The following is a 16831-nucleotide window of genomic DNA, read 5'->3' as shown; positions in this document are numbered from 1 at the left end:
ATATCAAACACTGATTTTTGTTGATATTGTAGGGGAAAGGTGTGTATTTTGAACCCCTTAAAGAAAAATAAGCACAACTCAACCAACTTCCGGTCAATGTGTATTATTTTTCACCCAGATACAGTCTAGGTACTTGCAAACCAGTGTAGAAAATATAAATCACATACAATAAAAAAATACAGAATAATTAAGCAATAAAAAATGTTCAAAAATGGTCCAAATTACACATATGGTGTGTATTTTGGACCATTGGGGTGTGTATTTTGGACCATTGGAGTATGTAATTTCAACTGAAGTTGCTTGAGGTCTTCGAAATGAAATTTCTGGATGACGGTTCAAGAATTCCTTAAGACAATCCTTTTCAGCCAGACCCTTTTCACTGTTGAAGCGGGTATTGATATTATTGGAAAACGCAATGTCATATGCAAGCTTTCTTAAATCTATGGCTCTTAAACCATAAAATCTTCACTCCATTTCCAAAACATGTTTGACCAGTTGATCTTCAATATTTTCGGGAAGATCAAGTTGTCGACCAATGGTTTTTGACACTTGTGTAGCATATTTATTGGTAGCCTGTTATGGACATGTTTTAACACTACAGCTTTGGGAATTTTGAACTGACGCGATGCTGCATAGGTGAGATGACTGGTCCAAATTACACACTGTCATGCACTGTTAAAAATTACCAACTATGACTTCCACACTTGGTTACAAGTCTTGTAATTGATCACAACATCTCCTTATAGGTTAAAGATAATACCAACATCATATCAGACTCAAACGTCATGCCAATAACGTCTCAGCGCTTAGCAATCAACTCCCCAAAATAACATCAGCATACCCAAAACCACAAATTCCAATCTCCCGTCCACGTTTCTAAACCTAATGAGCTGAGTTTTTCACATCCGGGCTATTATTATTTTTTCTTTCAAGCTGTTCAAAAATACTGACAAAACGATTTTTATTTTTTGAGTTAGGGGACTGGTCCAAATTATACACTGGTCCACGTTACACCACTTTCCCCTAATATAAACGTCACAGCAATGCAATTTTTTGTCAACATTTGCTATGTTGCTACCAAATCAAAGTAAATTTCTTGTATAATTTTGTTTCTTTGAATTGAGACTTCCGTTTTAATCTTGTATCTTCCAACAATGAACAACAATAAACGAAATAAACATTTTATTCTTTCTATGCGGCCAGGCACTGACTTGCAAGGCATTTGATACCAAATTGCACAGAAAGGATAACTTGTTTTATCGACAGCACCACAGGAAAATTTGCATTTAATCTACAGGCTATAACCGATCAGCGGAAACTATAAATGACAACACCATTAAATTTAAACCGGTCCTCAGTGCAACAAAAACTGATAACTTATGCATTCAATATTTCCATACAACACAGAACCAGGGCTGTAGAGTCGGAAGGATTTTGGCGTGTGAGGAGTCGGGGCCAGTTATGAACGGAGGAGTCGGAGTAGTGTATTGATTGCCCGACTCTACAGCCTTGTATAAAACTAATACTATACATAATTATGTCACTGCTACAAAAATGTTCAGCTAACTCAAGATGAACGACATGAATTACGCAAACAGCTTCAGCACATCACATCGAAAAGTCTTGATCGGAGAGTTGTTTGAAAGGCGGAAGCAATCTTTCACATCAATTCCTGCAATGTGCTTCTTTCCAAATTTCGGATGCATTTTTATCGTAACTTTTCCTGCTATTTCATCGACTCCTCTTTGAAATCCTGTTTTATAGAAATCACTGCACCAGCTTCACAGTCAATCTTTCTCGTTGCAGTGTTTGGGAAACGTTCATCTCATCAAAACGAACGTGATTTATTCTTCAACTGATTCTTTGATCAATTAAATTTGAAAGCGATAGTTCTTCAACTTGTTTTTTGATCTCATTTCTGACATTCTCTCTTCGTAATCAAATGCATCTTCTCTATTGCGAGATTTAGGAATATTTTCTTCAGGGTTAATAATTTCTTTTACACCAGTGTCACTTGATTCGTTCAACTCACTATGATGCGCTGCCAGAGAGGCTCCTTGCACTTCTACCAATGTCAAGTATATCGTTGCAAAAAAGATAATTGCAACGATGAAACGCATGATTATAAACTGGATGAATACTTTGCTAGGTCTTTCAGTTAGATTGTAGGTTTTGGTAATGATGTCCAGCGCAATTTTTCGCTTTTATATGCAAAAACCCAGCGTATAAAGACAAGTGGTTGGTTGGAAACTGTAGCCTGTAGAACTTCGTTTAGGGAAATCACCTATAATATTTCCCTCTGTGCGTATCTGGTTAGCCAGCATTTCAAGTAGTGATGTAATTGTATTGTACATCCTACTGACGTATTTCTTTAAAGGCCTATTGTCATGATTGCGCAAGTTTTACGTTCTGTTGTGATTTTTATGAACAAACACATCACCCACGTTGTTTGGCGTTTGCTAGTCAATCTTTTCACATAAGTAGCCTACTGCACCTATTCGAATTTTTCACAAGTAAATATTGCTTTGAATGTGAATAGCTTACCATACAAGCAGTGCCATCGTGCCTTGCGGCCGGGGGGGGGGGGGGGGGCACAGGTGTTTGGGAGCCCACTTATTTTGGTATGTTTAGTGTTTTTTTAATATTTTAAAAAAGAAAAAATTAGATTAGGCAAGGCCATATTTACTGCTTCCCCAACCCCCGGCTGTGGCCCACCTTCGTCCAGAGGCCCACGTATCTATTCAGTTTGTGCAGCCTTTTTCTGCTTGTAATTTTACATCTAACACTTATTAACTGTCATTTTTTCCCATTTTTTCAAAAATTTCTCACTTACTTTGCTCGTTCAACCACATTTTATTCACCTGACCAGTGACCCGGGGCATGCATACTACTGCATAGGCCGGTGGAGCTACCGACTAATTTATCGTTTTATTTAACAGGGTCGTCGGCTTTTCATCCCCGAGGGGAGTCTTACGGAACAAAGCACTCACCGGCCCCCCTCGGTGAGATCAAACTCACGCAGGAGGGCCCGTAAGGGTGGAGTAGGATTTACATGTGTTTTGTTTCTACAATCAGTAAGGATAAAAAACTGTTTGTATTATTTATTGGAAAATTTGTATTACCATGCTTAGATTTTATTGAATTTGCTTAAGGGATGTGCATGTATATCGAAAAAATGTGTTAAAGATCCAGGGACGTGCAGTCAGGGGAGGCAGGTGAGGCAGTGCCTCACCTGCCAACATCTGGCAAAGCAAAAGTTATATCAAAGAAATGGTTATCACAGAATAAATATTTTTTGTTAAAAAGTAGTAAATATTGCACGTTTTTAGGTGCTTTAGTTTGTGTGAATTGCTGTAGTCGTACCCCCTTTCCCCCAAATTTTACGTTTCTACACCCAAACTGTGCTTTAATTTGTTTCTGTTTCTGTGGCGATATTCCTATCGAGCGTTCATGTGGTCAAAATCGTTGAAATACGCGAGAGGCAACGCCAGCTTTGCCTCACTTCAGATCAGAAAACTTCCATACACTGCACTATGTGTGCCTTTTTCTTTTGCAAAGTCGCCAGAAATCATCATGAACGATTTAGCTACGATTTGAGGCACGCCTCAAATGTGACGTCACAGCTATGAAACCTTTTTCGTCAAGCTGGAGTGCCCGCGAGCCTACGTGGTATGTGACTTCTTGCAGCGTAAAGGATTGTTTCTTATAAAATGTAAATAAAATGGAGGAAGATTTAGTATCAAATCTGAGAGATTTTTAAAAACTAAACTTTCAATCCAAAGTTGAAGTCATAAATAAAGGAAGACCTGTTCCAAATTTATAAGGTTTGCATCAGACGACTGAACAAAAAAAAAATAACTTGCAACTTTCAAAGAGATTGGTACTCAAAAAAGAAGTGGCTGTGTGGCTATGCTTTAAAAATTGCCTTTTCTGCTTTCCCGTCTCTTATTTTCAATATCTAGTGATAATGTTTGGAGTAAAGAAGGGTCTCTACAACAAAGACACAGATGTTTTAGTCCAAAAGGATAGGCGCATGGATTTTATTTTTATTAAATGTGAAAGCATGCTGCTAATTTTTTTGATTAGTAAGTTATGACACCATTTTTGTTGTTAAAAAATTGTATTGTAAAAGTGACTTGAAAAAAGTAGTGCCTCACCATCTAGGAACCTCACCGCACGTCACTGTAATGATCACACATAACCGTTTCTTCTCACTAGACGTCTCACTGAGCACCGAAACACAAAATAGTAACAGTATTTTGCGACAGCTTCATACTTTAATGTTTTATTCGTTGTTTTTTAAATCAGATATAAATTGTCGACGACTTTAAATGTCATTTATGGTTGTAATGACACTAAAAAACGGAAATGTAACTTTTTAAAGCTTGACAAAGACTATGGCCTATGTATGTGGTCATCCTTTTGTGCGTTCTCTCGTCTGGCTGCCTTCTTCCTTTTTGTGAATCAAATCGGACTAAAACATTGCATGCGAGCGGAGTATTATTTGAAGCAAATAAGATATAAGATACACAAATAATTGCGAACGTAAACTTCTGAAAGTATGTTTCATCGGTTTTCACATTTTCAAAATTTTCATCGGTTGAGCAAAGCAACTTTGATGCATTAAACCAGCTTGAGTTTCATTTTCGTGCTCTTCATGGACACATGAAATCCTCTCCAAGTATACCAGTTTAGTCCTTGGCCAGTGCTGCTCGATACACCCCCGTCAAAATACCTTCCGTTCAGATGGGCACGATGACAATAATTGAACCACCAGCCTCCGTGAAGATCGCGAGCGCAATTTCCGCCATTGTGATCATGATCACGATCCAAGGTCGTAAATTGTTGGTTGTTGTGGTAAATCAACGAATCGCCTGCAATATTTCCCACAGCGTCATTGCGTGTTTAGCGTATGCCGCGATTGTTTGTCGCAAGCGATGTGTTGCTGTTTAACCTGTTTGGCCTTATTAGCGCCATAACTGCTCTGACCACAATACACCACATTCAGTAATCTATGTTTTCGTCAGGTGCAATTAGGTAAAAACTTGATCGAAAAACAGCATAGGTTAATGGCTAATGCATTTCAGCTAGGATTTCCTCAGTAATCGACATTTTAAATCAACAATCAAATGCAGCCAGCAGAGCTGAAACAATTGCATAAAAGCTAACATGGATATTGTTCTCCTTAAGGTTTCATGTTGAATAACAAGTATCATGCGCAACACTTATTCAAATGAAATATTATTATTCAAAAATGATATATTCTTATTTACTTTACAATGTAACGACTTATTTTAGCCTGATGCTGCAAGTTCACTGTGGTAATAGCGAATTGCACTAGCTTTCGGAACACAGTTCCCTAGCTATGTACTATGACGAAAAGTGTTAAAGCCAGTGTTATAATATTAATTATTTGAATAAACATTGCGCCTGAACATTTTTTATTTAACATAAAACCTTAGGTAGCACATAACTTAGCCATGTTAGTTTTTCTGCAATAAATAATCTTTATGCATGTTTTTTAGAAAGTTGTGGACTAGTTTATTGTTTTCAGAATTACAGTAGCGTTGTGGCTCTATGTTACTAAGCTCTTATATGTGTCGTTTTCACAAAGCCAACCTGCTGTCCCACGGTATCTTCCAATGTTCAATCTGTAATTACTGTCGGAGTTGCCGACTGTCATGAAGCTAAAAACAATTTAAACTTTTGCAGTAACTAAATATTTAATTTATAAAAGATCAAAAGATGTGTTAGCCTATACTCGAAAAGCATAATTTAAGAAATTAAGAACAATTAGCTCTGCAAAAAATAAATCAATAAAATAAATTCATCATAGCTTGAAATGAAACCGACTAAAAGTTGAAAAATAGCGCAATTATGTCAGATTAGATTTATTTCAGAAACAAAAGAGAAAGATTACCTGTACTCAGCATATGCAGTGTTTCCTTCCCAATCTTCTAAATCCACACGGAGTTTATAAGAGCCAGAGCTTGTGATAAGATGAAGGTTGTTCAATCCTAAAAATGCAAAAACAATATTCAAAATAGATAATATAATCTCTTTTATAACCTGGACATTCTATTTGAATAAGTACCTTCTGATGATCCGTGTTGGTGAAACAGGCTGTTAAGGATTCAGATAGTAATAACTATATTTGATTTAACCTCTTTTTAGTTGGTAATCCATGGTTTTGTTTCTCATACCTAACCAAAATTCTTTCTTTTTGTTTCCGAATCCAGTTTTGTAAGCAAGCCAGTCCAATTCAAAATTTTGCTCTCCTGAAAATCTTCTTTGAAACACCTGAAACAAATGCATAAGTTATATTTAAAAGCGTTTTTTTTTTCCGCTACACTATTGAACGAATTTGACGAAACTTCGCAAGGAAATATTCCATACTACTGCAATGACTGGACAAGGACATGGGCAATGAGCACTCGTCAGTGCACGTGATTACATGGAGCTGTGTTCCGAAAGCTTGCGAAAAACTGCTACTACCACAGCGCACCCGCACCATCAGGCTAAAACATATCGTTTTATTTGCGCTTGTGAAATAAGTAACGATCATGTTGCTATAGACGCAACACTCAATTTATGACGTATTCTGGACTATTTACACAAACATAAACACAATAGGGTTAAAAATAATAAGATACATGTCTCACGAGAAAATAATTTGTCGAAATCAAACTATGCAAATTTAACTGTTGCTTCAATAGAAACAGCGGTTAGAAATATCTTGATAAAAACAACAATCGATTCAACTTGAAAACTAATTCAGACCTAAAGTAAATTTGTTAAAATTTAGTTAGCTATCCTTTTCATTCTCACTAAAACAATTTTGCTACCAAATAAATCTATTCTTTCACAGTCATGCAGAATGTTTAATTTAACAATGATTTAATAAAATTTGATGACACTCACCATCCAACTCCCACCGGTGGTATCGAACTCACAATACACTTCCACTATCCTTTCATCCAACAAGATCGTATAGATCCCGTCTGTCCTGAAACCTTGCGTTGCCACGTCATCACAGTTTCTTCTGGTAACTGATGATATTCAGAACGATCAAAAGAAAAGAAGCAGAAAAAGTAATTAATTACATAACTATTGGGTCGTTTTGCTTTAATTGTTATTGTGTAATAATATAAAACTTTCAATATAACAAAATGGTTTGGTAACTTGAACGACACTTATAGGTTGTATGATGAAAGAATGTGAAAACTTTTTTGACATAAGTTAATTATACAAACACTGTTCTTGAAATTGTTGATATATTAAGCATGACATGTTCGTACATTGACTAAATTAATGTTAGCCTACCATAGTTCCAACTTCTTGATATATTTTTCAGTTTTTCAAACTCCACCAAATGATTTTCCAGTTTACTTTCCAATGCAAGCACCTTTCTCTCCATTGCTTCCAGCTTTCCATCGATTCCCTCACCATTGTAAGTGAGAGAAAATTCAACATCACGGCTACATTCTGCTGATGACCAAAGACTTAAGGCCATGCAAGGAAGTATCATTGCTACTCCAAACTTCATGACGCTTCACAAGATTTCAACTCTAAAAATATTTCTAAAGCATTAGGGAATAGTATCTTGTATTATTCATACGACTAAAAAGCAGCGTGTGAAAATTAAACTTCTTTAATATTATCAAAAGTTAAACGAATTGTTTTTGGCGTAATCTAGCGGCGTAACTTTTCATTCTGCGAAAAGGTGTGGCTAATAGTATACTTAGTAGCAATTCAACTAACTAAATGCATTTTAAAAAGTTTTTATAACTAAATGCATTTTAAAAAGTTTTTATACTGTAGTGCACTCAAAAAACTACATATACAAGTATTTCTGTAATTTGAAGCTAGTGTAGATTTTACACAAGCTGCAGACATCTCTGTTTCTCTGTTAAGCAATATCTTAAGACAAACTCTCTAGTCTTCAATCTGCAAAACTGTAAACAAAAAGTAACTGATGATGGTGACGCCCAAATGCATCAGCGAAGCTCTATGTATGGAAGTGGTTGAGATATTTCATATTTAAACATTCCCTTTTCTTCCTGCACAAATGAAGATGAGCGAACTGATCAAATGGGTGAACATTGAGAGTAAAACCAGTGTTTGCATTGTACGATAAACAATAACATTGCATTTCCTTTACTCTTACCTTTACAAGCAAACTTATGTTTTTAGCTTTTCAAGAATTTCTGCTTTAAAATCGTCATTGATTCAACGTCTAGTAAACTATAAATTCTAGTAGTTGTTGTAAACAAATCATGTTTTACTGTAAGTGACATATGCGGTAAATAAGTTCTTTCATTCATCATCATTCTGTTTTCAGAAAACAAACGATTTGCTGGATTTCTTTTCAACGGTTAGTCTCGAATAGTAAAAATGGATTTGTTTGACTTTTAAGTCCTAGAAATGATAATTTAACATCACAACTCACTTTGATAAAGATTAATTACAGAAACAAAAAATAACATGATGTGTTCTAAATGCCTGTTGAACAGCCTCATTCAACTCTCTTGTTTTCGAACTTTCATTTTCGCCTCAAATACTTCGCACTCAAACCTGACAGTGTAAGTTTCTCTATTGAAGATCAAAGTTCAGACAAAGAATCAGAGGATTCACATCCCAGAAAAAACGTCCAATCACAAAAAAACTGAAAAAAAATCTGTAAAATAGGCTATTATTAAAAGGTAAATGCACCTTTGCTGAAGTAGCCCTACCGATGCTGTTTTTCTGCGCTTTTAAAAGTGTTGCTAACTGTTGTAAAGATTTTTATTTGACGATTTTCAAATTGATGATTAATTCACCAGAAACATGCGGGGATAAAACACGAAAAGGATTAGTTTGCAGTTACATTACAAGACGTTGAAACATTGTAGTTGAACAACAAAAAGCGATTTTAAACAAGATAGCAACACTGACTGAACAAAGGCTTCAAGGATTTTCAATCATATGACGGCACGTTTTGACCAATCACCGTGTATCACACCAGTTGCGTGAATAAAAGAAATCAATACAACATGTTCATTGATTATTACTAAACCAAAACGTAGCCTAAATAAGGAAAAGATTTTTTTCTTTTTTCGTTAAAGTCTTTTTTCAAACTTGCTAAAGAAAAACGCACTTTATCCAAAAAATATGGGGTGTTGCTTAAAGTTCCTGGGCTCCTATAAAGTCACCTTGGGCTCGGGTCCACAAGTAACTTATCTCTTGGAATCCCTTGTCAATGCTACCAACTGAGGCCAAAGCTGTTCATGGATTCAATTTTTCTCACAAATTCCCTTCTTTTGATCTTCACAAGAAATGTCAACGGTCAAGTAGCTGGTAGCATCAAGTACTGCTCAGTTTAAACTCATGTCCACTCCAGGATGACCTGGGTGTTAAGGAATTGTTAATTTTTGCTTCAACCTCATTCCATTCCGATCTCCATAACCCTTCACTTGCGTTGTCGTTCAACCCAGTGGCGTAACTACCCATTGGATCTTGTGGATAAATCCAGGGGCGGCACGTTGCTAGAGGGCGGCAAAATGTGATAATGTTTTAAAGTTTAAACAAGCAAAGCAGTCACATTAATTTATTCTCGGAGAGACTCAGACTTAAACGACCTACAGTAAGTTAACACTGATCTAAGTGAAGCCAAACAATTAAACAAGTTATGCCTAACTTACAGTATAAACTAAGTAATTTGAAACTTTTTTAGATTGTGCCTCACCATGTGGTATTAGTGACGGTTTAATGATACTCATGCTGTTGAAGTAATGATAGAATTTCGGTTGTAACTTGTAAGCTATAGCATTGTTCAGTCAATTTAGCTTTGGTAGGCCTACGGTAGTTAAGTTCAGATTAGTTTTAAGTTTATTTCACTTTCGGGAGGAGACAGGAATGGACCGTGAAGTCATCGAGTCAACTGCCACCTTCACTATCTGTCTGTGGTAGATAGAGGGGATTCCTCCATCTTTATGTGTGAAGATGGGTTAGGTTAGTGAAAGGTTTAAAGTTTCAGGTCTGAAATAGATCACTTAGCTTAACTCAACAAATTTGCATTTATGGCTAGGCTATTGTTTTTAACTAATGTGGTGCAGACTCCAGAACAAGATTTAAGTTGCAATTTTTTCAAGTTAATTTTTGCCTATGACGAGAATAAGAGAAAGTGAAGATTGTTTTTAGAAAGAAAAAGAAAGCTAAGAAGAGGAACTAAAAAGAATGAAGGAGTAATTTTGAAGTTCGTAAAAATTGCCTCTGCTAAAAAAAAAAAACAGAAGAGATTAGCATAGTAAATCTCTACGGTAACTCAAATTGAGACGGAAGAAGAAGTGTTAGGCTACCTCGAGCAAAACAATAACAAAGTGATCACAGAAAGCCTGTGAATGAAACACTGTCAGATAAAGATAAAACAGATGCTATCTATTATTCTTATAACGATGTGGCTACTTGTTCAGAAACATTAACTCATAACATGAGAGTTGAGATAATCAAACTAGGGCCCGAAAGGTTTCAGAATAAAGAAGGGCCATTCAAGCCAGGGGTTCGAGTAAATACAGGAGACAAAAAATCATTTAGCTGTCTGAGTAAGAAGTGGTTTTATTTTGAACTTTCAATAAAATTAAACACAACTGCTTTAATTCTTCTGTTGTGTGGAATTTTAATCAGCTTTTACGACGGTGTCAGGGAGGGGATAGGGGCGGCGTTTCGTGCAAAAATCCAAGGGCGGCATATTGCGTTGCTACGCCACTGGTTCAACCCAATCCATAATTGCGAAAACTTCAACTCCTGTTTTAGCGTTCAAGCAACACAAACGACAAGTAGGCTAGTAGTGAAAAGAAAAATTAAACGTGTTTTTAATGCAAGTGCACACAACTTGGCTTTCTAGACTAGAAGTGCTCATGCAGTATAATGAATTAATAATTATACTGCGATAAAGCAATGTCTACACTAGGCTATAGGCTAGTTGGCTCTTAATATAATCTTGTGGTAGAGTGGCAGCTGGTAGCCACTGTAGATGATGAGATTTTTTTGTAGTGGCATAGGTGGGCAGACAATTTTTGTTAACCCCTTAGTTTTGGAATATCTTCAACTAAAAAACTCTTAGCATTAGATAAATTCATCTTGGGTGCAGTTGATGCGCAAAGTGGTAAATTGCTATGTTTGGGAGATTACAAGGGCAAGTTTTTGTTGATCTAAAAATCCAAAATAATTGACTTTAAAATTCATTAAACTTGAAGTTTTTGAACTAACGAAAATTTGATTGAATAAACCATGGTTTCTTACATTTTATATTTAAAATAAGGCTGCTTGAATGAAAAAAATGTAACTCAACGGAAAAACAAAATTCCTCAAGAGAATATATTAGGCACCACTGAAGGTTGTATACGCAAGCAACTAATTCCACAATGAACATCGCACTAATAACAAGAGTTGAAATATGACGTAATGTTCAGTTCAATAGGTCATAGCCCAACGAAGGGCTGTAATACTTTCTCCTTGGAGCAGTGTGCTGTTCATAATCATATAATCATGAAAGAAATCAAGGGCTATCGTCGAAGGGGTGCCACTCCTCAATCGACGGCACTCTTTTCGATGTCTTGCCAAAGACACAGCCACATGCTCTTGTGCGGTATCGAGCCGGCGCTCAATCAACTTTCTGGCCTTTCGACGTCCATTATTCTGGAAATGTCGTCATTGTTTTTAATGGCAGCTAAAGGAAATACGGATTGAGATTGATAAACAAAAAGTTGTCAGTATCAATTTTTCTTAGAATTTGAAAGACAACATTTGAACTGGACATGTTAATTACATAAAATTGACTATATTGACCTAAAATTGAAAATTTGACCAAACAATAAAAAATGGACTTTTTATTGACCTATCAAATTAAGATTTTGAAACTCTCTTGTTGCGTTCAGAACTCTTATTTGAAACTACACCGCAATTTATCTTCTTTTCTGGCTTTATTCCACTTTAAGTTTCAAGAGTTATAAATCAAGTTCACCGTTGCAGATTGCAGTCATTCACAACACTCTGTCAGCAACATTTTCCTCATTCACTCCCACTATTTCCATATTTTTCGGTCGCACAATCTCGCTATCTTTTTTTCGACCTTTTTCGCTTTCTTTTTCCAACTCCCATTTTTTTATACAAGTCACTAAAAAAAACTTGACTTCATTCTTATTGACTCTTTGCTACTTGTCGGTTTGTTGTCATCAGTCGAATCCAAGGCTCACCACGTGGAGGTTGACAACTCGAGCCCCGTCTTATTGACTTAATTTGCCCTAGTGATTACTGATTAGTCAAAGTTTATTTAGGCTAAACGTTCATTTGAAAGAGAAGCCTACTTCATAATACGGCTTTCTGTCTGTTGCATAAAACTAATTAGTTCATCACAAGTTTTTTGGAAAGCACACAGTGGAGCAGTGATGTATCTAGAAAGAAAATTTTGAAGGGGCAAAAACAGCTGTTGGGAAGCAAACGTCATTCAAAATGAATTATAATGGTATAAAAACGTTGTAACAGAACAAAAACATTTTTTTTTTGACAAAAAAAGATAAAATTTTTGGGAGGCAATTGCAGGTGATGATGCTGCAAGCTGAATGATGTTCAAATAACGTTAATTTGCGCTTACCATTGGATTATTGTTAATGAGGGCTCGGGTTCCAAATAGCGACTGTCAGAACAGCGACTGTCAATAGAGCGACCACACGACAGCGATTCATTTAAAACAGCGACTGTCAATAGAGCGACTACACGACAGCGATTCATCAAAAACAGCGACTGACCTCACTTCTTTTATTAAATCCAAGGCTTACGCGCACATGCACTCTTTCACCCCCTCCACACATACCTTCCATCCCCCACACCTCTCTACACACGTATGCACGCACAAATAGGCAAACACTGCGTAGTGAAAGATTGAAACCAAAAGGGACTTTAAAACAACATTTTATTTGGACTATCCATAGAAGTCACATGATTTAAAAAGAAATAGGCTAGTCAAGCCAAACAACAGAAAGTCGTCAAGCCTTGCAATAAAATTCAGGGTCTAGAAAAAGATTGAAACCAAAAGGGACTTTAAAACAACCAAAAGTCTTGCAATAAAAATCAAGCCACGTTTATTTCTAAATTGTGAGCAAGGGCTCGAAGGAACTGCCGCAGATCATACTGGCCTCGATTTTGCTGTACAACAGTGATTCGTGTGTTCATTGTCACGTATCTTTTCATTCGCTGAGTCAGGTCTCTGCCTTGTAGTAGCTGGGTTCGGTTTGCCCGTTGAAGGGCTTCCTCCCGTCTTAAAGCTTCGATGAATCGAAAGATGGATGGATGATGAGTTTCCGTTGATCCCTGAAACGCATTGTGCCAAAGGCACTTAAAGTGTTAAGTCGCTATCATAACAGTCGCTGTTTTAATGCAGTCGGCATTTATACAATCGCTGTTTGGAATGTCGCTCACTTCATTACGTCGCTATTATGAAGTCGCCATTATGACAGTCGCTGTTTTGACAGTCGCTATCCGGCCTGGATGCCATAAACAACCTGTACTCTGCTACCAGCAAACGTTGTTAAAGTGAAAAAGGTAATGGGAAAACCTAGATCCTAGAAATTGTTATGATCGATAGTAGTATTCGACTGACAATGATGCTGATGATGATAAGCTGAGCTCCCAGTTGACCTATGTTGACTCCGGCCACCATGTAACACCTCAGACAGCAAAATCCATCATTTTTACTTAGATTCAACGCATGCAAACTGTTTGCAAACGTTGAATCAATGTAAAAATGATAGATTTTGCTGTCTTGGACATTATTAAAGAATCTATGAAAAGAAACACTTTTTTTGAAAAACTATTGGATATGTTTTTACTGTATGCTCTTACAGTAAATTTAAGAAATTTATTTTCTCTGAAGACTGTAAAATGTTTACTAACCCGTTTTAAAAGCTAATCATTCCGTTATTTACTTAACCACAATCAGTATGTGTATTAATAATAATCACACATCAAAGTTAAATCAACATCTAAGCAACGTAAACCTGCAAGTTTCTGTTGAAGTAGATTCTCTTTTTTGTGAACGACTTTTTGTCTCAAACACTGGGATGCCGCATTATTTCAATTCGGAACCGATTCAATTTGACGACAAACCGATGTTCTGTATCAGCTTGTTGATACAACTAGCAAAAAATATCAGAGGCTCGAAAATATCACAAATCATTGGGACAAAAAAGCTAAAAAATCTTTGTACCTAGTTTAATTTAAAAAAGTTGACAATCTATCTACTGTAATGCAACCACTTAAAACATATTATGATATTACTTATTTCAAGAAATGTTTCGGCTTCAGCAGCACCATCACAAATTCGTTAGTATGATGTGCGCCAGAGGAGAGAACAAAAATTTACGCAATACCGTGTGGTATCGATTTCATTATTTGGCTCAGCAATGTAAAGCATCTTCTGCAACGTGCCAAGATGTAGTTTTGAGATGACGATTGAATTGCTTCCTTTTGCTGAATTGCTGGCGTCTGAAACTTACAAACTGTGTAAGCTTTGGCTTTTGAAATTTTTATGGATCCACTGCTGATACATTGTCGGGCAAATTGCCAGCAAAAAGGAGATTGTGTTTGTGTTTAAAGAAAGTATTGAACAGTCAGTTCAAAAACATTATATTTCATGTGCTTAAAATTGTTTAGAATTAAAGTGAGAAACAATAGGAACATTAACATAAAAGCCAAATATTGAAGGTATTTTTTTTCTGCGTCGATAAACGAAAGTTTGAGAATATTAGTTTTAAACAAAAACTCTTTTCTTTCTGCAGTTTTTGCAGCTTAAATTGTATGTGTCAACATGTGAAGAATGAGCTTGGTTATAAAAAAAAGAAAAAAAAAGCAACGAGCAGTACTTTTCAGCAGGTTTTAATTCTTTACATCACAGAAAATCTGAAAAAACATTCTAGCTAAATGGAAAAAAAAAACAAGTTCAAGGGAGATCTGCAGAAGTAAGCTAAAAACTCCACAGACGCACCTTCAGTGACAGAAACTTATGAAAATACTTCCACCAGCGGATCATCTTTTTGTCTTTTGGCCATGTCTCAGCTCAGGCGCGGATCTATGGGGGGGCCCAAGGGGCCCGGCCCCCCCGAAATTTTGTAAGAAATTGTTGAATGGTTTGATATGCTTTCAAACAGCTGATATTAGTCCCACAGCGGACTTAACTTATCCCGGGGGGGGGGGGGGGGGGAATTATTTTTTGTTATTGTTAAGGTTGAAATTATCCATCGAGTAGGCTATACATTTTAATAGCAACATTTGTTGGAGCTGGCTCAGCTGAAACCAAAACTGAGCCAAATGACGTCAGTTGAAACAATCTGAAACCTGAATTGTTTTATAGTTTTTAGTCTTCATCATAATTTCAATCAATTACCGTAGGCTATATGTCTGCAAACATACAAATATCAAATTGGTCATGTACACTGCATACAGGGTTTTAAACCAGATTTCAAGTTTACTTTGCATGCTTAGCAATTTTTATTCCAGCAAAATTTATTGATGAACATGGCTGTTTCAATGTATATTTTATAGCATATCGTATATGTCGTAGTATCATTGTTCACAGTGGCGTAGCCAAGGGGGATGGAGGGGTTGGGGGTTACAACCCCCTCTTTGGCACGTGTGTGACGTCACGATATTGAGAATGATGCTTTCAGTCTCTATGTCTCTAAAACAAAGTTTGCCTAATTTTAAGCGAAACTGCATTAAAAGAGCGAGTTTTTCCAATACCAAACATTCAAACATCTCAGCCAGGAATTAGCAACAAGAAAACATAGAGACTTAGCTTTATTACCGAAAAACTGCCAAAAAAAACATGATCTTATCCTTTTGCTATGCCACCGGACAGCACCATTTTACAGGAATATTTATACCCATATTTTTGTTGAAAATGCTCTCAGAATGCACCAAATTTAAAGTAATTTTTTAAAATTTTCTGGGGGAGGGCCCCCAGACCCCCCGCCGCTGGGTGTCGCCTTCGGCAAACACGCCGTCAAAACCCCCCAAGTTCCTTGCTATGCCATTGCTTGTTCATATCTGTTTTATCTTTTTCTTTCTTTTTAATTCATTTTCAAATTTTCTGGCCCCCCCAAAAAAAATCCTAGATCCGCGCCTGTCTCAGCTTACCACCAAGTGCAGCAAATGGGACCTTTCAGTATACAACTCGGTCGCAAAAGAATGTGTCAAACTTTAAAAGGAATCACTAAATTTATACTGTAGCTATTCTGCTGCAAGGAAAACTTTTCGACGACTATCATTTTAAAGTGATGCTGGACGTTTCGCAATAAACAAAAAATCATTTTAAAACGATGCTTGGCGCGAAAGAGTTAATTTTAGTTAAGTGAAGTTAATTATATCTACTATTTGATCAGTCCAATCTTCAAGCAATCAAACCGTTTTTAGACGAGTTCAAATGTTTGCCAACATCCGTTAAATATAACTTTCAATAAATAGTGAGCACGTGTTGCGCTAACCTGAGAGGCTGAATGCGCCAAAGCAGGAAAGAAAAACGTTTCCTGTTAATTTAGTATCAGAAAAATCTCTGATTCAATTACACTGTTAAACTCAGAGTGTGGTTTGATATTGATGCAAGGATGCTGTTTTCAGTTTACAGCAGTATTTGGAATTTCTGTGTCTTTCTTCACTCACTTGTTGATGTAAAGTAGCTTGATACGTAGTTAGGCCACCTTAGCTTTCTTTCCGAAGATGAACGTCCCGTTTGTCTGCAGTTAGCACAGCCAGGGTCTCTCTATGGCTGCAGTTTTGTTTTTTATTTAACTTTAAAAAA

At 36.5% G+C, this 16831-nt stretch overlaps 1 protein-coding gene across 2 annotated transcripts; it reads right to left on the bottom strand.

Moving 5' to 3' along the window:
• Positions 1-4500: 4500 nt before the first annotated feature.
• Positions 4501-7609, bottom strand: LOC145770503 (microfibril-associated glycoprotein 4-like). Of its 2 annotated transcripts, none has more exons than XM_082582168.1 (6): positions 7390-7609; positions 6922-7049; positions 6204-6300; positions 5921-6017; positions 5620-5687; positions 4501-4874 (listed from the first exon to the last, which is right to left on the bottom strand). In XM_082582168.1, the coding sequence occupies exons 1-6, from the start codon at positions 7544-7546 to the stop codon at positions 4624-4626; spliced, it is 798 nt and encodes a 265-aa protein (XP_082438294.1). In that variant the 5' UTR covers positions 7547-7609; the 3' UTR covers positions 4501-4623. The 2 variants fall into 2 exon arrangements, with proteins under 2 accessions (XP_082438294.1, XP_082438293.1); XM_082582167.1 differs by having other exon boundaries at positions 7324-7605.
• Positions 7610-16831: the final 9222 nt, after the last annotated feature.

The sequence above is a fragment of the Aplidium turbinatum genome, chromosome 5, assembly GCF_918807975.1.
Source record: "Aplidium turbinatum chromosome 5, kaAplTurb1.1, whole genome shotgun sequence".
Classification (NCBI taxonomy): domain Eukaryota; kingdom Metazoa; phylum Chordata; class Ascidiacea; order Aplousobranchia; family Polyclinidae; genus Aplidium; species Aplidium turbinatum.
The sequence above is the reverse complement of the archived record's forward strand: the minus strand, read 5'-3'. Positions and strand labels throughout refer to the sequence as shown.